The sequence below is a fragment of the Melospiza georgiana genome, chromosome 26 (genome assembly GCF_028018845.1).
Source record: "Melospiza georgiana isolate bMelGeo1 chromosome 26, bMelGeo1.pri, whole genome shotgun sequence".
NCBI lineage: Eukaryota > Metazoa > Chordata > Aves > Passeriformes > Passerellidae > Melospiza > Melospiza georgiana.
Window position 1 is genome coordinate 2,819,185 of NC_080455.1, and position 20,172 is coordinate 2,839,356.

General features: G+C 52.3%; 2 protein-coding genes across 3 annotated transcripts in view; one reads left to right on the forward strand and one right to left on the reverse strand.

Annotated features, from left to right (window-relative positions):
* ONECUT3 (one cut homeobox 3) overlaps window positions 1–6,851 on the forward strand; it is a 31,546-nt gene extending 24,695 nt beyond the window's left edge. For both annotated transcript variants that reach the window (XM_058040656.1, XM_058040655.1), the window contains one exon: window positions 6,559–6,851. In XM_058040656.1, the coding sequence (XP_057896639.1) occupies window positions 6,559–6,851 (293 nt within the window). The remainder of the gene's footprint in view (window positions 1–6,558) is intronic.
* Window positions 6,852–16,593: 9,742 nt separating this feature from the next.
* ATP8B3 (ATPase phospholipid transporting 8B3) overlaps window positions 16,594–20,172 on the reverse strand; it is a 39,335-nt gene continuing 35,756 nt past the window's right edge. Inside the window, exons 28-30 of the mRNA XM_058041126.1 lie at window positions 19,450–19,580; window positions 17,560–17,733; window positions 16,594–16,671 (exon numbers count right to left, since the gene is read on the reverse strand). Of these exons, the coding sequence (XP_057897109.1) occupies window positions 16,594–16,671; window positions 17,560–17,733; window positions 19,450–19,580 (383 nt within the window). The remainder of the gene's footprint in view (window positions 16,672–17,559; window positions 17,734–19,449; window positions 19,581–20,172) is intronic.

Consider the following 20,172-nt stretch of genomic DNA (forward strand, 5'->3'; position numbering starts at 1 on the left):
AATCCCACCCTCCCAAATGTCCCAAACCCAGAGCACCCCTGATAACAGCACAAAAGGGGTAAAACACAGCTATAAATCTATAAAACTTCTCTTAATACATATACAGGATATTTGCCTTTTAATTGTGAGAGCCAGCCATGGGATTACTCCTCTATCCCACCACCCCTGTGCCTTTCAGGAAAAGAAAAAAGGCAAAAAGCAAGTTGAGGTTTGATTTTTGAGCACTTTTCCTTTGTTCTGTTCTGTCAGCATTGTGTTCTCCCAGCTGGAGAAGATCTGAATTTCTGCTGGAGACCCCAATTTGTGACAAATCTCTTTTTTCCTGCAGCACAAAGAGAAATCAAACCAAGCTCTCAGAGCTGCCCCAGCACCCAGGCAGCCCCACTGGACCAGAAGATTTCTGGTTTGGAGATAAAGCTCTCTGGTCTCTGCTCCAGCCTGGGGGAGCAGACACCACGAGGTTCATTCATGAGATTCATTCTGGGCTCATCCCTCTTTGCTCAGAGCTGAATTTCCAAAAACCTCCCAGAGCAGGTGGGGGCTGAACCAGCAACACCCAGCCCCTCCTCTGGGAATGGAGGGACGTCACAGAGCCATGGAATTAAGGCTGGAAAGAGCTCTTGGATCAAGCACAACCAGCAACCCAGCCCCACTGCCATGTCCCCTGCTAAACCATGTCACCAGGTGCCACATCCACACAGTTTTGGAACACTTCCAGGGATGGTGACTCCACCATTTCCCTGGGCAACGTTTCCCATGGAGAAATTTTCCCTAATATCCAATTTAAATCTCCCCTGGTGCAACTGGAGGTCATTTCCTTCTGTCATTGGTTACTTGGGAGGAGAGACTGACCCTCACCTGGCTCCAGCCTCCTTTCAGACCTCTCTGCCCCTTCAAGGAGAGGGGGAAACTGAGGCACTCCAGGGGCTGGGCCCATCTAGACAGCACAGAGAGCAGCCAGCTTTGCTCAGGGCCATTTCCCACCAGTGGAATCAGCCTGTTGGATTAGACCCTTTTCTGACCCAGAGATGGGGTAACTAAGAGGTGTTTTAAAAGCTTTTATTCCAATTTCAGTCTCATGAGAAGGGTGAGACAATACAGATGGTATTATTCACACCATCACAATCACAAGCCAGCTATTTCCTAATTCCAATTTATTATAAACATTTCTTGGCCTATCAGCTTTAGCCACACCATGCTGGTAGATGCCTTAAAGCCAATCATCCAAAATTACCCCCTCGTGGGTCCCAAAACAATGCATATTTCAGAGTTCTACTTCTCCAAAGTATCCACTCTTATTTGCAAGGCCATCCTTTGAAACTTTCTAGTTCCATTTCTCTCTCAGCAGTGTCTGTCCTATTCCACAGTGTTTCTAAATCAGCATTTCTTATCTCCAGGTTTGCATACAGGTGCACACTGGGTGAGCCTCCTGCCAGGCTTGGAGAAATTTCTGTAAATCCATTTCCCACATCAGCCCATCCCACCTTTGCACCAGGGCAACCTGTCCCCACCTGGCCAGTCACACCCAGGTTCCCCCTCTCCATCCCTTCCTCCACCTCCCCCTGAGCCCATAAATGCTCCTCAGTCCTCTTCCACCCCTGCGAGATGATTTGACAAGGAGAAAAAGAGAGAAACCGGTGGGTTTTGTGCAGAATTTCCCCCCTCCCCTAACCTTGCTTACAGCCGGCTTGCTCGCTCTGAAAGCCCCTGGCTGTCTTTTGTGATTCCAACAAATCACCAGCACTTAAGCAAAGTGGGCAGAAAATTACAGGTTGTATTGCAAGTGAATGGAGAGGGAAGAGCACGCTGGGGCCGAAAAGCAGAGGTTTGCTGGTATAATAGAGCAAGCAGAGTCTGACAGGCTGTGGGAGCCTGCAAAGCCATCAGGTATTAGTTTAATGCTTGGCGGGGTTCACGCTGCGAGGCATAATCGCAGTTCCTGAGCAGCAGCCATTTGATTGTCTCCATTATGTCCCCTCTGAAATGATTTGGGAGATGTTTTGCTCGGAGCTGTCAAGGTGAAGTCAAGGAAAACGCGATGCCTCTGACATGAGGCTCCGGGAGGCAGAAACCCTGGGCAGAGCCTCTGGGGAGGAGGAGAGGATGTTTCTGCCTTTTGGAGCTCTTTCCTCCTCTTTCCCTGCCCGAGGTTCCTCCTTGTCTTTGCTCCCTGTTGTTTTTTCTGCAGCTGGGTCAGAGCTGCCTCAGGGATGGGATGTTTGGATTGTGTGCCCGGTGTGAGGAGGGATCTGTCACCAACCTCATCCCACTGCACCTGCCAACCCCCCTTGTCACTCCTGGGCTCCTTGGTTGGGTTTGGAGGGCGTGAAATGCACTGGGGAGGGGCTGACAGAGGAGAAAACCCCAGTGTGGGTGAGCCCAACCCTTTATTGGCCAACAGAGCCATGGGAGACTGGAATATCCTGAGCTGGAAGGGACTCACAGGGATCATCAGCCCAAACCTTGTCCCTGCACAGCCACCCCAACAACCCCACCCTGAGCACCTCTGAGAGCTCCTGGAGCTCAGCTTTGGGGCTGGGACAATTGGTCCTGGTACTGTCAGGGCCCTCTGTGCCCCAAGAGGAGCAGGATAACCCCTGTCCTTTGGGAACACATGCAGAGTCAGGGGTGGAAATGTTGCCATCCCCACAGCCAAGCCCAGTGAGCCAGGAAGGACGTGATGGAAAAACATTAAGCCAAGGTTGGACGGTTTGGATCTTAGAACTTGGGGGAAAAAGGGATTTTGGAGCACAAAGAAAATACCTGACCCACATCTGGTGTGGGTGAGAGGCAGAGCTGTGCCCCTGGCTGTTGTATTCACAGGGAATGCCTGATGAAGGCAGGAATGATGAATCTGACTCCATGTTCTCAGAAGGCTCATTTATTACTTGATAATAGTATATTATATTAAAGAATACTATACTAAAGAATACAGAAAGGATACAGACAGAATGCTAAAAGGATAATAATGAAAATTTGCGACTCTTTCCAGAGTCTCAACACAGCTTGGCTCCAATTGGCCAAAGAGTGAAAACAACTCACAGCAGAACCCAATGAAACAATCACCTGTGGGTAAACAATCTCCAAACACATTCCACATGAGCACAACACAGGAGAAGCAAACGAGATAAGAATTGTTTTCCCTTTCTCTGAGGCTTCTCAGCTCCCCAGGAGAAAAATCCTGGGCGAAGGGAATTTTTCCAGAGAATGTGAATGCCACACCTGGCTGCCCCTCGTCCCTGGCTGCCTGTGGGGACGTGGGGACAGCCAGCAGCAGGCTGCCTGGGAAAGCAGCACCCAGGGGATGGGGAATGGGAAAAAGATCCTCCGTGGAGGGGTTGATGGCTGCCGTAAATAGATCTGAGCAGCGCCGGCATCGATCGCTGCTGCGCGGAGCTGTAATTAGATTGAGCTGGGGAGAGGGAGTGGGGCTGTGTCAGCAGAAAGGGAAATTAATAAATAAACAAACCAGCACAGGAAATGGGGGATGTGGCAGTGCAAGCCAAAAATAACCCAAACTGGAAAAAAATAACCCAAACTAGCAAAAATAAATAACCCAAACTAGCAAAAATAAATAACCCAAACTAGCAGGGGCGAGGAGCAGGATGTCACCTGTGCCTGGACAATGGCACTGCTGCCACTGCAGGAGCACAGTTGTACCCTGGTGGTTTGTGTTTGCCTCGGAGCTCGGAGTTATTGATGGGAGACTGGGGTGTAATAATCACTGCTAAAAAAGGGATGGGAGGGTGGAAAGCTGAGAGGCTGGACCCTGGGCTGGATGTGCAGCATGGTGTGGGAGTGGGTGGCAGCAGAAAGAGAGCAAGGGGACAGACGGGATTGCCAGGGTGACAGCTGGGTCACATCTCCCATCCACATGGAGACATTCCCAGGGCCATCCTGCAGGGCAGAACCCCTGGGAGTGGAGAGTGAGGAGCCCACCCTGGACACAGGAGGAGCTGAGCATGCCAGGGGTGCTGGGAGGGCTTGGGATGGGTGGTCTTGGGGCACAGGTGTGGGGGGAGTGTTTCTGTTTGTTGTTTGGCTTGGGGGGACGTTTGGGGTGGGTTCTTTTTAAAAATTCATGTCTGGGGGGAAAAAAAGTCAAATTTTCTATAAAGGCTTTTTTTTGTTTGTTCTTTTTGCAAGCATCTGATGGTCGTAGGGTAGGTTTCCACATTCTCTGCTGGCTGTTTGAGTAAGGTACCCCTGGGACAGGGTCCCCTGGCATCACTCAGTGTCCCTTTGTCCCTAAGGATGGTGGTGTGCAGCCAAACCTGCCTGGGGAGGGGGAAAACGGGAGGGGAAAGTTCTCCACGGCTTTACCAGGAGAAAGTTCTCCACTGGCTTTACCAGAGGAAGGTTCTCCACTGGCTTTACCAGAGGAAGGTTCTCCACTGGCTTTACCAATGGAAGATTCTCCACTGGCTTTACCAGGGGAAGGTTCTCCACGGCTTTACCAGGGGAAGATTCTCCACTGGCTTTACCAATGGAAGGTTCTCCACTGGCTTTACCAATGGAAGATTCTCCACTGGCTTTACCAGGAGAAAGTTCTCCACTGGCTTTACCAGATGAGGATTCTCCACTGGCTTTACCAATGGAAGATTCTCCACTGGCTTTACCAGGGGAAGGTTCTCTACTGGCTTTACCAGGGGAAGGTTCTCCACTGGCTTTACCAATGGAAGGTTCTCCACTGGCTTTACCAATGGAAGGTTCTCCACTGGTTTTACCAGAGGAAGGTTCTCCACTGGCTTTACCAGAGGAAGATTCTCCACTGGCTTTACCAATGGAAGATTCTCCACTGGCTTTACCAATGGAAGGTTCTCCACTGGCTTTACCAGGGCTGGCTGGTTTGTTGGTGTCCAGCTTGGTGCCTCCCATGCCCTGCCCAGTGGGAGCAGAGCTGGTGGCTCCCAGCACGGTGTGGGGACAGGGCCAGCACTGAGCCCAGCAGCTGGGACACAGAGCTCAATCTGCTGCATAAATTGTGTCCCTCAGTGAGCTCCAGATTTCCTCAGCTCTGGGTGGAAGACGTGGATCTCATCCCTCTCTCACAGTTCAAGGTGATGGGAAGAGGGCTGGTAGTTGAGGCAGCTGAGCAACTACAGGAGGAGGAGATTTTTTATCTTCCAGTGAGGAAGAAATTATTCCAAACAGCTACACCTGAGTTACACATTGCCTCCCCTGTGCCTGTGGAGGTGTGTTTGGAGAGCAGGGAGGGGTTCAGCCCAAGGGAAATGCCTGTCCTGTGCCCCTGCAGCATCTTGGCCCCTCCGAGCTCTGTGCTTGGAGCTGGGAACTGCTTTGAGCCCTCCAGGCCAAAGAGGCTCCTGCAAGTGCCAAGCTGAAATCTGCCACCCAGATGTCAGCAAATGTCTCAAGGGACCCTGAAAAATCCTTCAGAAAATCTGAACCAAGAAACCCCAAAGGTAAAAATTGCTGCTGCCCCAGGCAAGAGCAGGACTGCCTTTGGGAAGTCTTGAGCCCACAGTTTGATCTCCCTTTTCTGAGCTTCCCAGGAGGAAATGCTTTGTCCCCAGCCCAGTAGGGTCAGATCCATGCCCTGCCTTGCCCATGGCATCTCAGGTTCCTGCAGTTCTATGTCTGGCTGAGTCCCTGAGCACCCAGATCAAACCTGACAGCTTCAGGGTCAGCTCTGCTTTGAGCAGGGACTGGATCAGCCACATCCACCATTTTACAGTTTTCTAGGAAAATATCATAGCAAAGGTCCCCTTGTCCCACTCCTTCCACCAACACTGTGCTTGATATCCCCACAATTAAAATTCATATATTTATTTATTTTACTCACTTCCCTCTCTGCCCTCATGCAGAGTGCTGGGGTCAGGGGCGCTTTCCTGGCTTCCCCCCGTGGCAGCCCCTCTGTGCTGACCTTTGCCTCCTGCCAAACCTGTAGGGAAAGCTTTTCATTCAATGCTGACAGATGTGCCAGAGGATCTGGTAGCAAAGGCTACACAGGGGAGACAGAATTTCCTGGAGCCTCCAGTGACTCTGAGAGGAAAACCCTTCCCAGAGCAGCTGGATCCATGATGGGTCTGTCCAAGCTGATGCTGTGGGATTAAGGCTGCAGAGGGACCTTTCCATAATGTCCCTGGCCCTTGCATTTCTGAGCTGGCTGCTGGATGTGGTGGCCAGGAGCCACTGGTTCCCTGAGTCTTCCAGGGACATTCCCAGGGGTGATGAGGAGTTAGACCACGCTGAGCGAGGCCGAAGGATAACCCCCAGAATTTAGGGCTGAATCCCAATAGCCAGTCTGTGGGAACAGAGCAGCCCAGGGCTCTCCTCAGTCTCTAGCCCAGGGTCAGCTGGAGATGCTGAGACTTTCCCTGAGCTTCCCTCAGGCTTTTGTCACCCTGGTGCCACAAGAGGCCATTGTCCCTTCTCAGCAGGCTCAGGGAGGAAGAGGAGGGAGCGGTGGGACACAAACCAGCGAATTCCTGGTGGGAAGGGCCTGGGTTTTGGGAGGCAGCCTGGATTTTGCAAGCAGGCCAGGGTGGGGGAGCCCAGATTAACATCCCTGTTCTCTCTTTTGAACGTGCCCAGCCTGCAAACGCAAGGAGCAGGAGCAGCAGAAGGACCGGAGCCTGCAGCCCAAGAAGCAGCGCTTGGTCTTCACGGACCTGCAGCGCCGCACCCTGATCGCCATCTTCAAGGAGAACAAGCGCCCGTCCAAGGAGATGCAGATGACCATCTCCCAGCAGCTGGGGCTGGAGCTCAACACCGTCAGCAACTTCTTCATGAACGCCCGCCGGCGCTGCATGAACCGCTGGCAGGAGGAGCCCGGCGCCAACCCCGGCGTCCCCTCGTCGTCTACAAGCACTTTCTCCAAAGCATGATGTCCCCCAGCCCTCCCTGCCCCTTCCTGGGTGTCCCCCTCATGACAAAGCCAACCCCAGACTCACACACATGGCCTGGGCGGGGTGGGTGCTTTTGGGGTGGGTTTGGGAGCCTGCAAACCCTCAGCTGGGTGTCAGCCATGGACGTGGGCCTGGGGCCACCTCCTGCTGCCACCTCCTGCTGTCACCTCCTGCCAGCTTGTGGAGCAGGGACAGGGTTTGTGACCAGGTCAGCTCCATCCCCAGGTTTGGGATGGAGGGAGGAGCAGGGCTCTGTCTGGAAGGAAGCATCCCTGGTCCTTGGGGATCACAGAGCCTCGTCTCCCCCTGTCCATGTAGGTTTTTGGGGAGAGGGGCCCGTCCTGACCTCTTCACCAGCCTTGATCTCTGTCACAGCCACCCTTGTGGCTCCCACAGGGGATGGGTGGAGGTGGGAGTGACACAAGAAGTGGTGTCACAGGCTGGGCTCTGGCACAGCCCCACTGCACCAGGGCCAGACCTGAGGGCTGAGCAGGGGAAGCTCTGGCATGTCTGGAGGGCTCCTTGGCACTGCCAGCTCTCTGATTGCTGGAGGCTTTCCCCTGCTCAGGTGCAGTGTGTTCCCCAAGGCAGCCAGACCCTCTGTGCCGTCACAATGTGGCACTTCTATCCCTTGAGGGTTTTGGAAACCTGGCTGAGGACACCACTGTACCCCCCATTCCCTCTATGGGCATCCTCCTCCGATCCCCCCGGACACCCCCAGGAGCACCCACACCCCAGAGCCCCCCAGAGCCCCCCACCCACGAGAGCCCCCCTGTCCCAGATCCCTCCCAGAGCAGCTCCACGGTGAAGGAGTCCCCTCCTGCCTCCACGCACCCGAGCACCCCTTTCCAGGGGACCCCCGCTGCCCCAGCAGGTCAGAGAAGCACATTTTAGCTACAGAAATCGGGTATTTAAAATAACAATTGTTGGAGAGGAGACGGGAGGAGAGACTCGGAGCGAAGGATCTGATCTTTCCCGGTGACTGGCTCCACCTTTCACCTCTGGATTTCTGGTTCACTTTTCGGCTGAGGAATGGACACGGACCAAGCAGATTTGTTGGCTTTGCCTCTCGCCCCATCCACCCCTCGACACACACACTCTTGCCCCCTCCCATCCCTCCTCTTCATCTCTGTTACCAAAGAAATTACAAAAACCAAAAACGCAACAACAACGACAACCAAAACAACTTTCCCTCCTGTGAACCAACGTCGGTGCATGGTGGGAAAAGAAAAATCCGAGGGATCTGGTGGCGAAATCCAGCCCTGGGTGTGAGAAGGGGGAAAACTCCCCAACGAGATTGAAAGGGAAAAAAAACCCAACCCTCCCCCCCAAAAAAAGGAATAACAACACAAACCACAACCAAACAAGCTCAACAAAGATCGGCAACTTACCAAAAAAGACACCAGATGTTTTTTTTTTTTTTGTGCCAATTAACAACCTGCCTTAAACGTGAATTTCTGGAGCAATGGTACTTAGCTTCAAAGGGATCGTTTCCTCCGAGCTCTCGATGGTGACTTGTGCCATATAAAAAAGCAATCACGAGGCCAAACCCTTACAATCAGCCCTCTCCCAGCCCCCCGAGGGTTCCTTACAGGAGCAAGAGGTGCCACTGCGGACAGGGAAGGGCTGGGAGAGGCTTGGGGATGAAGAAGGAGGCAAAGTCCCCTTCTTCCCCCATCAGTTGGGGAAAAAAATCCTCCAAAACCAACCATTAACCAAAAAAAACCAAGAAAGGGACACTCTTGAATTTATGCGGGTAAAAAGTACCATCTGTGTTCTATGGTTTCTTCGATTCACTTTACTTTGAGAGTGATCAGTTGTGTCACAGGAAGGCACCTTGTTGAAAAGAAGGAAAGAAAAAAGAAAAGAAATGAAAAGAAAAGGGTATGTGTTCACCAAAAAAAAAAAAAACCAAAACCAAAAAAACAAACAAGCACCCCAAAAGAAAAAGGAGAAAAGAAAGGACCAAAGAATGAAGAGAGAAAGAAAACAGCCCTGCATACGAAGCCCTGAGCAGGCAGGGTCAGAGGACGTCTTGAACCAAAGAGCTCCGGGGTAGGTGGGCGGTGGAGGGGCTGGGGGTGTCAGGCTGGACACGGTGACCCCAAACTGACCAACACTGCTGGACAGAGGGCGGGAGAGAGGGATGGAGAGAGGGCAGAGCGGGAAGGGGCAGGTGCCACAGCGTGTTTTGCCAACCAGAACCCAAAAACCCTAATGGGAATCTCATCCCCCCCAGGACCCCGCTCCCCGCCACTGATTTTTTCCCCTAATGTTGTTTCTTCGTCTTGTCGTGACGTGGTGATGATGGTGGTGGATTCCTGAACCCCATCGAGTTGTATTCAAGGGCTGCAAAGCCAGGAAGGGGGCCTTGGTTTGGGAAGTGAAAAACACAACAGGAAAAAAAGAAAAAAAAAAAAAAAAGAAAAAAAAAGGGGGAAAAAAGGAAAAGAAAGAAAAAGAAAAAAAAAAAAAGAAAAGAAAAAAAAAGAGTAAATGCCACAGGCCCTCAAGGATGCAAAGACATTTCTAGTGAGAACCCGAGACTAAAGGCTACCTCACTTGAGTTTTCAATTTTTGTGATTTGAAAATCACGTCTGATACCAAAGATTTTGTTGCCTTGTCTGGTCTGTGCTGGAATCGCCACTTTCCCTGCTCCCCGTGGCCAGGCTGGCCCAGAGAGCCCCTGGCCACCCCCAGCCCAGCCCCAGCCCTGCCCTGAGTCCCCAGAGAGCGAGGGAGGAGGCGAGAGAGCAGCTCCGGGATGGCAGCGTGGTAGATGAGTGCCTTTTTCCTGTACCAAAGGTGTGTGGCCATTTCTTTGCTCCTCTGCTTTGACCCCAAAACTCAGCGTGACCTCAGCTCTCCGCAGGGAAATAATCCCAGGGCTCTCGTAGCCTCTGGGATGAAGGGAAGAAAAGCCAACCCTTGTCCTAATTGAAGAGAAAACATCCCCCTGGCTGAGGGAAAGGTGCTGGTTCCCCAGCATGTCCCCACTCTCGGATGTCCCTGTGTCCCCCAGGCTGTCCCCAGGGTCCCTCCATGCAGCCCCTCCTGCCCCAGGAGCACAGACCAGGTGTCCAGGGACGCTGCTCCCAGGGAAGGGCTTTGCTCCATGTCCTTCTCCAGCCTCAGTGCTGGACCCTGCAGAAGCCCATGAGGTGACAAAGTTGAGTTTCCTCACAAGGTGACAAAGCTGAGTTTCCTCACGAGGTGACAAAGTTGAATTTCCTTACGAGGTGACAAAGCTGAGTTTCCTCACGAGGTGACAAAGCTGAGTTTCCTCACAATGACAAAGCTGAGTTTCCTCACGAGGTGACAAAGTTGAATTCCCTCACAAGGTGACAAAGCTGAGTTTCCTCACGAGGTGACAAAGCTGAGTTTCCTCACAGAGTGACAAAGCTGAGTTTCCTCACAAGGTGACAAAGCTGAGTTTCCTTACGAGGTGACAAAGCTGAGTTTCCTCACAGAGTGACAAAGCTGAGTTTCCTCACGAGGTGACAAAGTTGAGTTTCCTCACAAGGTGACAAAGTTGAGTTTCCTTACGAGGTGACAAAGCTGAGTTTCCTCACAGAGTGACAAAGCTGAGTTTCCCCACGAGGTGATGAAGTCGAGTTTCCTCATGAGGTGACAAAGTTGAGTTTCCTCAGCTTTGGGTGTTTTTGCCTCACTCAGCTCAAATTTGAGCTTCAGTTCCCGCTTTTGGTGGCACAGTTCATGGCATTTCTGTCTGGAAAGATGAAGGCAGGAGCAGTGGAAGCCTCACCCTGAGCTTTCTCCAAACTCTTCCCTTAGGGAAGGGGTTGGACAGTGAATCCTTCCAGCAGGAGCTGTTTCGAAGTCCCCAGAGGGCGTTTTTGGCTCACTGGGGAGAACCTGCGCAGCCAGGTCTGCTCCATTCTGCCCCTTGGCTTCAGCAGAAGGCAGCAGCAGGACCTGCCAGAGCTCCCCAGCAATCTCCAGAATGCCCAGTTTAGGGCAAACTTGGGTTGAATTGTACCTGCCTGGGTCAGGCTCTGGCCAAGGTGACTCCTTTGAGTTGGACCAAACTTGCCCAGGGCCACCCCTGGTGTGATTCTTGGGGTTGTCCCATGCAGGACCAGGAGCTGGACTTGGCGATCCTTGGGGTGGGTCCTTTTCAATCCAAGATATTCCAGGATTCCAACAGCCCTGGTGAGAGCAACCCCATGGGAGTTCCCATCCTGCTGGGCAGCCTGAGAGGGCCCTGTCACCTCCCTGTCACCTTCCTGTCCCCTCCCTGTCCCCCCTGCCCACTTCCACACTATTGCCTTGGCCAGGGCTTACCTGCCCTCCTGGCCACGCCACCCTCCTTGTCCCCAGTCCCCACCTGGCTTGTGATACCAAAGACGTTCTCTATGCAGGAGAAAGCCTTCATTGCCACCCAGCACAGACCTTACAAGCCTTTGACAATGTTCTCTGAAATACCTCAAAATATTTAATGTATAGTTTATGTGATAAAAAAAAAAATGACTTAGCTAGTTTTTGGAATTTGTGACTTGAAGCTTTATACTGTTAAATTATAATTTTGCAGAAGACGGCATGTTCTTATTTCTTTGACGCGTTCAATGGGAGACATATTGAATGTTAAGGAAATGAAAGCTGGATAGTTTCACGATTTAAAAAAAAAAAGAGAGAGAAAGAGAGAGAGAGAGAAAGAGAGAGAGAAAGATTAAAAAAAAAGGACCCTTGGAGTTTACAGATTTCATATTTAAACAAGTCCTTTTAAAAAAAAAAAGAAAAAAAAAAGAAAAACTAATAATGATGACGATACCTTTGCGTTCAGATGTGTTACTTTTCTCTGAGTCATGTCGTATGAGAGTATTTATTATATGTGTTCTGTGTTCAAATGTAATTTAAAGAAGACAAAAAAAAAAGAAAAAAAAAGACAAGATGAGAATTTGATTTATGCATGAAAAAAATATACTCTTTCTTGAAGTAATGTAATAATTATTGGGGAGGGGTGGTCGGGTGGGAGCGGGAGGGGACAAACTGTGCTTTTTTTGTCCACGAGTTTTTGGTTGATGAAGATTTCTCTGCATGGATCATGGTTCTGTTCCAGCTCACAACCACGGGAAAGTCATCATTTACCCCCTCAGTTTCTTCCTTCACCTCTTTTGTTCCTTTCCTCACCCTGAAAATCCCTTGGCAGCCACAGGGGGAGGTGGGGGCTGCTCGGGGGACCCCCGGGCAGGGGGCACAGCCTGGCCCCGTGCCCAGCAAACAGGGTAAGGGAATCTGGGGCACGGGACCCTGCCGTGCCCACCCGTCCCTCCTGCCTCCCCGTGAGGTCTGGCTCCTCGCTCTGCTTTGTTTTCTGTTTGTTTGGGGGGGATATTGTGGGGTTTGGGTTTGGTTTTATTTGCTTTTCCAGCTCTGTGGGTCAAATCCCAAGTGCAGCCAAGAGGAGGAGAGACAATCAGCTGCCACCACGACCTGAGCTGGCAAAGCCATGGGGCTCCTCGTGTCCTCTGAGACAAGGGAAACAGCCCTGGGCCCCCTAAAAACCCCCTCAGGGGAGATCTCTCCAGGTGATGCTCCCAAATCCCAACCTTGGGATGTCCTCACAGCCCTGTGCCTGCACAGAAAGAGGTTCTGAAGATGCTGCTGCATCAAGGCCCAGCTGAGGTGACCCATTTCTGGGGTGTTTGTCCTCAGGAATGTTTGGTTTGGGTCAGAGGCACAGCCAGCACTCTGTCCCTGCCACCAGCCTGGCTCTCAGTCTGTGCAGACACTGCCCTGGTGGAAGAAGAAGAGTCCAAGCAGTGGAAGAGCCCCTGGAGGATCCCAACCCACCAGGTGGCCTCAGGCCACTTTGGAAGGGCTTTGGAGCTTTCTGAAATGCCCAGAGTCCACCCCTGAGTGGCTCCTTCCTCCCCCTGCTCCTCCTCCTCTCCCTGCTTACAGAGGAGCATTGAGAAGCCACATCTTTGGGGGCCAGGAGGGTGATGGGGACCCGGAGGAGGGAGTGGTGCCATTCCCAGAGCATTTCCCTGAAAGTGCTGCTTCCTCAGCCCTTCCCAACCTCTTCACCATTCAAGGTGGACCCAAAGCTCAGCTCACCATGAGGAAAGAGATCTCAGCTCCTTCTGGCCCCACCAAAGTGGCCTCCAGGAGCCAAGGAAGGTGTTTTTGAGTGTGCAGCCTTTGTCTGGTGCCAGCACCGAGATGCTCAGCACCAGGTGCTGGTGAAGACCCACAGACCAAGGACCTGGCTTTAAGGAGGAGATGATGTTGGTTCCACTCATCTGTTGCCAACCCTTCTGCCCTCTGGAGAGCCCAGCATCCCCACCACACCCCATTTCCTCCTCCAAGACCTTTTCCACCATGAGAAGCTTGAAGGCCAAGACCACGATTACAACTGCAAGAAGGTTTGGACACAGCCCCAGTCACAAATCCTTGGAGCTTACAGAGAGCAGCTGGATTCCATCCTGGGAGGGATGGCTTGGGAGACCCTGGAGAAGCCAAGATCTGAGCCCTGTTCCCCATCCTTTGGCCCACCAGGACTCTGGCTCAGCTGAGCCCACCCTGGACCTGCCTACCTGCTGCCCACATCACCAAAATGCCTTCAGGAGCAACTTGCCACGATACCAAAGATTTTTTTCCCCTGCAGGTAATGACAATCCGAGCTCTGTCCTAAAGACAATTCTCTTGACCAGGGTTGCACCCAAAGGGCATTTTTGTGCTGTGGGGAGCAGGAGTGAAAATGGGGCCCTGGGAACACCTCTGAGGGTGATGGAGGGCAGTGAGGAAGAGGAGGAGACCTGGGATCTCCCATTAGAGCCTACTGGTTCATCCTGACCAGTGTCTGCTGCTTGAACTGTGGAAGTTTTCAGGGATTTGGGTCATTCCATGATGTGTGATGCCCCCAGTTCTTCCTGGAGTGGAAGTTTTCTAATGATGGATTTATACTTTGAAACCCCAGTGCCAGCAGTGGGGCAGCACCGTCCCCATCCTGCCAGGAAAGAAGGAGCCTCCTGGGGTCAGTTCTAAGCATTTTTACCCTACCAGAGCCAAGCTGTCCCTGCTCTAACATCAGCTGGGCAGGCAGGACATCAGCACAGAGTGAGAGAAATGGCTTTGCCAAAAATTCACCATTCACCCTTTTGGCTGAACATCCCAAGTCTGTGTGGGGAGGACTTGGAGCTCCTTTATACCTCACCCCGGGGTTGTCACTGCCCTGTCTGCCTGTCCCTGTCACCACCACGTGTCCCCAGCATGGAGCTGGCACCTTTCCCTTGTCTCAGAGGACACCCAGCCACGGGGCTGGACCTGCAGGAGCTGCCACAAGGAACCCACTTCCTCTCAGGTCTTTGTCTGGCATCTTTAAAGAGAGGAAATTAAAAAGGCAAAGAACAACATTTGGGTTTGTGTTGGTTTGGTTTCTTTGTATTTTTGCCCTTTGATTTCTAAAGGAAACAAAGGAGTCAGACAGAATCCAGCCTGGCCAGAGAGAACCCACAGCCTCGGCTCTGCCAGCCCAGCCTCCTCCAGAAAACATTGCTCATTTTTCTGTATAGCAATAGGTGAGGCTTGTCCTCGTCCCATGCAGTCTGAGGGCCACATCTCTGAGTTTTTAAATTACTTTTTCCTTCTAATTTAATTAATTTAAATTTTTTTTTTTTTGCTGCTGCTTCATTGTTACTCTCATGGGATAAGTTTTGTTCTACAGCGAAATGCAATTGTTACTCCTCTGTGTCTTGCAACTATATTTGTTTAAGCTATTTACAAACGTTAAAAAAGAAAAAAAATAAAATAAAAAAGAGTCTTATGTGTCAGGCACTTTATCCAAACTGTGCTGTGTGCTCTGGAGTTTGTTCCTTGTTCTTTGCAATGACTCACGCAGGGGAAGTTATCAGGAAACTTAACTCCAGCCTGTCAACAGGTTTTAAAAGAGAGAAAAAAATTAATCTCTATTTGTTCATCCTCTACTGGTCATGACTGTGTTGTATTTCTGCAGCTTTCTGTTTCTTCAATAAATTATTTTCTAGTCATTCACCCTGGCGTGTGTGGTGTCCTGTGGTGGGGAGGGGGTCCCTCCTCTCCCCTGCCCCCTTTCACCCCCTCACTCCTCTCTCAAACCTGCCCTGGGAGCTTCAGGGACCATGCCCAGGGCACTGGGGAAAGTTCCTCCCCCTCTTTTCCTCCTGGCAGCTGCAGCAGTGAGAGCTTTCCCAGAGGAAAGATTTTTATTTCTTGGCACCATCCAATCCCTTCTGGCCAGAACCCAAGGGAAACACTTTAATTCTCACAAACCTGGTGCAGATGAGGCCAAAGCACTTGTAAAACAAACCCATGGAGCCACGAGTGCTGCAGGCAGGGCCAAGCCCCGTGGATGATTTAACTGTGCAATTTTTAACCCAAATTTCTTCTCCCACTGTGCCTTTTGCCATGGCACGAGCACAGCTGGCACAGACAGAGGGACCACGGGACCTTTCAGTGCTGCTGTCACCCTTTGTGGCACAGCAGAGATTTCCAGGACAGGAAAGAAAAGCTAAAAAAGTCCTTTTAATTAACAACCAAACCCATAAAAAGGGTGACCTGGTCACCTGTCATTTGTTCACACAAAACTTCTCCAGCAGCCACTGCTGGTGGCCCTGGCTCTGTGGGACGTGTCCCCCGTGCCCAGCAGGCAGAACTTCTCCACATCCCACTCAGAAGTGATTTGGGGACTTTGCAGAGCCTGTGAGCATAAACTGTCCCCAAAGGTGGGGACACCAGAGCTGGGGGGTGGTGTGGAGACAGGAGAGGGCACACAGAGGACACTGCTCCTTGTGCAGGGGCAGCAAAGGCCGGAGCTGGAGTGGTGGGGAGGGACAAGGAGGCTGCAGGAGCCAGGCTGGTCTGGCTGGAGAAGAAAAACCAATCAATCAATCAATCAATCAATCATACCTAGCTGCCTCTCCAGAAATCAGGAGATATTTTAAAGTCACACTGCTCGGGTCAGAGCCATCTGGGCTGGTGGAGGTGGCCCTGCCCCTGGCAGAGATGAGCTTTAAGGCACCACAATGCGGGAAATAAATTTGTAGAAAATAGTTTGCACCTGTATGCAAAGCTTGAGATAAGAAATGCTGACTCAGAAATGCCATGGAATAGGACAGGCATTGTCAAGAGAAAAATAGAACTAGAAACAAGTTTCAAAGGGTGGCCTTAAAAACAAGACTAGATAGTTTAAAGAAATAGAACTATGAGAGATGCATTGTAATAAAACCCACGAGGTGTAATTTAGATTATTGGCTTTAAAGCATTTACAACACAGTGTTGCAAAAGCTGATAAACCAAAAAACATTTATAATACATTATAATTAAAAATAACTTCTGCTGTGATAGCACAAATTATAACATCTGTATTGTCTCACTCTTCTCATGAGACTAAAAATAGAATAAAAATTTTTACAATATCTCTCAGTTACCCCATCTCTAAATAAAAAAAAACCCATAATCCAACACCACCCAAACCGCTCCAGGATTCCATGACCTGACAGAAAAACCACAGGACTGACACCAGCCCTTGGTGGAGAACACAAAACAAGGTTCTTCCTGCAGCCATAGCAGCTCAGTCCCCTGTGGGTGGGAACGAGGGTCTGCACCCCCCCAGCCCCTCTCCTGCTCTCCATCGGGGCAGGTAATTAATCCAGAGTTAATTAACAAGTCTGGGCCGGCAGCACTGCCTTTGTGGGTGCAGCCTGGGGTGGGATCAGCCTCACACCAGAGGCTCCGAGGGCTTGGCAGAGCCAAGGGAGCTGGGCTGCCAGCCAGGGGGCCACAGGGTGAGGGCGAGCTTGGGGACAGTGGGCAGGGAGGTTGGTGACAGTGGTCAGTGAGCCTGGTGACAATGGGCAGCTGGTGGCAGTGCACAGCAAGCCTGGCGGCAATGGTCAAGGAGCCTGGTGGCAACAATCGGTGAGCCTGGTGTCAGTGGGCAGCTGGTGGCAGCGACCAGTGAGCATGGTGGCAGCAGGCAGTGATCCTGGTGGCAATGGTCAGGGAGCCTGGTGACAGTGGGCAGGCAACCTGGTTACAGCAATCAGTGAGCCAGGTGGCAGTGGGCAGCGAGCCTGGTGGCAGAGGGCAGCTGGTGGCAGCGACCAGAGAGCCTGGTGACAGCAATCAGGGAGCCTCGTGGAATGGTCAGTGAGCCTGGTGGCAGCGATCAGGGAGCCTGGTGGAATGGTCAGTGAGCCTGGTGGCAGCGATCAGGGAGCCTGGTGACAGCGGGCAGCTGGTGGCAGAGATCAGGGAACCTGGTGGCAGCGGTCAGTGGCTGTCCCAGCTGTACATCTCTGCAAAGCCACATGTTCCCAGCATGAGAGTCATGGTGCCGCAGCAGGAGCTCCCCAGGCTGGGCCAGCCCCTCTGCAAAGCCACCAGACAGTACTAAAGGTGTCCCCTGGCAGGAGGGACCAGCCAGGTGTGCCCCGGCCCAGCAGGGTGGGGACAGCTACACCGAGGGGCAGCTACACGAGGGTACAGCCGGGGTCCCCTGGGGACTCAGGGCACCTGGGGTGGCCTTGGCACACAGATTGTCCCTCACACGCAGGCCGTCCCCAGCACACAGACTGTCCCTGCTGTCCCTCACACACAGACTGCCCCTGACATGCAGGCTGTCCCTCACACGCAGACTGTCCCCAGCACACAGACTGTCCCTCACACACAGATTGTCCCTCACACGCCCGCTGTCCCCGCTGTCCCTCACACGCAGGCTGTCCCCGCGGGTGATGAGGCCGCCGTAGCCCTGCTGGTGGGAGAAGGCGTAGCTGGAGCGGCGGAAGGAACCGCGGGGGACGTGCGAGCGCAGCTCCACCGGCGGCTCCGGGGCCCGCCGGGCCCTCCGCTGGATCCTCTGCAAGAGATCAGGGAGATCAGGGTGGGGACAGCTCCATGGAGAGCCCTCAGCTCAGGGGGGACATGAAGGGGATGTCTCGTGAGGGCTGAGCAAGAACTGAGACCGGACAGAGCTAAAGAATAAAGCAGGGATTTGTTAAAAGGCCTCAATGGATCCACCTTGGGCAGCACAAGAGCCCAGCCAGGGCTACACCCAAGATGAACCAAAATGGTCACAAAATGAACAACTGGCCACGGGGTCTCTCACTTTGATCAGTTCTGCTCCATTAGCATATTGCAGTTAATTGTCCAATTCCAGCTCCAGCCCATGAAGTCCCTTCTTGTTTTTCTCTCTCCAGCCCATGTTGTTTGTGCTCTTGGGCCTGAGATCTGCATCATTTGTCCTTGGTCCCCAGCTGGAGCAGGAATTGTTTTGTCTCCCTGCTCTGTGCTCACCATCCCCTCATGTGAAGCTCAGACCCATACCCTAAAGCAGCACAGAATGTGAAAAATAGAAAAGCTCAAACCTGAGGCACCAAAGGGAGCATAGGGGCACCTCCACCAGGACATGGCTTGGCTCCCAGCTCTACAATGACCTGATTTTCCATGGGGATTCTCCTGGGGATCTGCAAAGCTCCTCGAGCTCTGGAGCACAGTGTCAACCCCTGCTCCCACATGGGCTGTGGACATTCCCAGGCAAGCCCTCAGCCCCAGGTGGGACACACGGTAGGCACAGGGACATCCTCCACTGATGCCTCAGGATTGAGCTTTTATATTTTTCAGATTCTGTGCTGCTTTAGTGGGTGGGTCTGGGATTCACATTAGGGGATGGTGAGCTCTGTGCACAGAGCAAGGAGACAAAACAATTCCTCCTCCAGCTGAGGACCAAGGACAAATGACCCAATTCTCAGGCTCAAGAGCACAAGCAACGTGGAATGAAGAAAGAAAAACAAGAAGGATGGGACTGCATGGGCTGGGGCTGAAAGTGGACAATGAACTCCAATATGGAAATGGAGCAGAACTGATCAAAGTGAGAGACCCCATGCCTGGTCTGCATTTCGAGACCATTTTGGGTTTTATCTTGGATGCAGCCCTGGCTGGTCTCTTGTGCTGCCCAAGGTGGATCCATTGAGGCCTTTTAATAAATCTCTACTTTATTCTTAACTCTGTCTGGTCTCTGGTCTAGCTCAGCCTTCACAAGGCATCCCCACCAGGACAGGGTTTGGATCCCAGCTCCACCACAACCTACTTTTCCATGATGGGATGGGGAATGTAGGGACTCTCCCAGGGGGCTGCAAAGCTCACAAAGCCCTGGAGCACAATCTCAACCCCTGCTTCCACCTGGACTCTTCTGAAGGTACAACCCACAACCCCAGTGGGGGTAAGTTCCACCAAGGCTGGGGTGGCACCAGGACCTGCACCAGACCCCAGACCCTTCTGGAGGGTCCTGGAGGACAATTCCTCACTGCAACCAAAAGCAGACCCTCTCCAAGAGCTGGGTCAGGTGTCTTGGCCCAGACCTCCCAGCTGGGCCATGGAGCAATTTTGGGAGAGGCCCCTGGAGTTAGAGTTGGTGCCAGTGTCATGAAGGACCACCATGAGTGGGAGCACCAAGGAGAGGTGACATTTCCCAGCACTACAGCCCAGGCTTCCCTGGGGAACCTCCCCTTGCCATCACCCATCCCAGACACTGGTGGGAAGCAGGACCTGCGCTGCCAGTGCCCCCAGCCCTCACCTGCTGGGTGGTGGCTCTGCCCAGGGTGGCACGGACGGCGTGGACAGTGAGCGAGGGCAGGGTGTTGACCACCAGGGACAGCAGGACCACGAGCAGCACGTAGGGGTCAGTCAGGGCATTCCAGCTGGCATCTGCCAACACAGGGGAGATGTTTGGGTAGGTGTTCCAGATTGCAAGGCAAGATGTACTCTATTACCATCTCTATGGCAGCTGTCTTTTGTCAAGTGGGCAGTTTTTCCTTATCTCTTCTACAATCACTCCTCCCTCAGGGCAAACATCTGCTGATAACAGCTACTGAATGTCACTGCATGGCTGATAATAGCTACAGCATCCCACTGGGACATGTGAGCCCAGAGGGAGGAGCCAAGCATTCCTGCCTGGATATAATCTGGAGATTCTGGAACACCAGCACGGCTTCTGCACTGGATTCCCCACAGGAACAGCAGCTGCCTCTTCCACTGGATCTTCAGAGGAAGAGACTGCACCTTTCTACAGGATCCCTGCTCCAGCAGAGCCACCCCTGACACTGCAGGAGGGCTGAGCCACAATTCCAATGGGACTGCTGCCAACAGCCTGACACACAGGGTGTCAGGTTGTGTTCTGACTCTGTCAGTGTTGTTTTAGTTTACTGCATTGTTTATTTTATCCTTTTCTTTTCTTCCCTATTAAAGAACTGTTATTTCCTGCTCCCATATTTTTTGCCTGAGAGCCCCTTAATTTAAA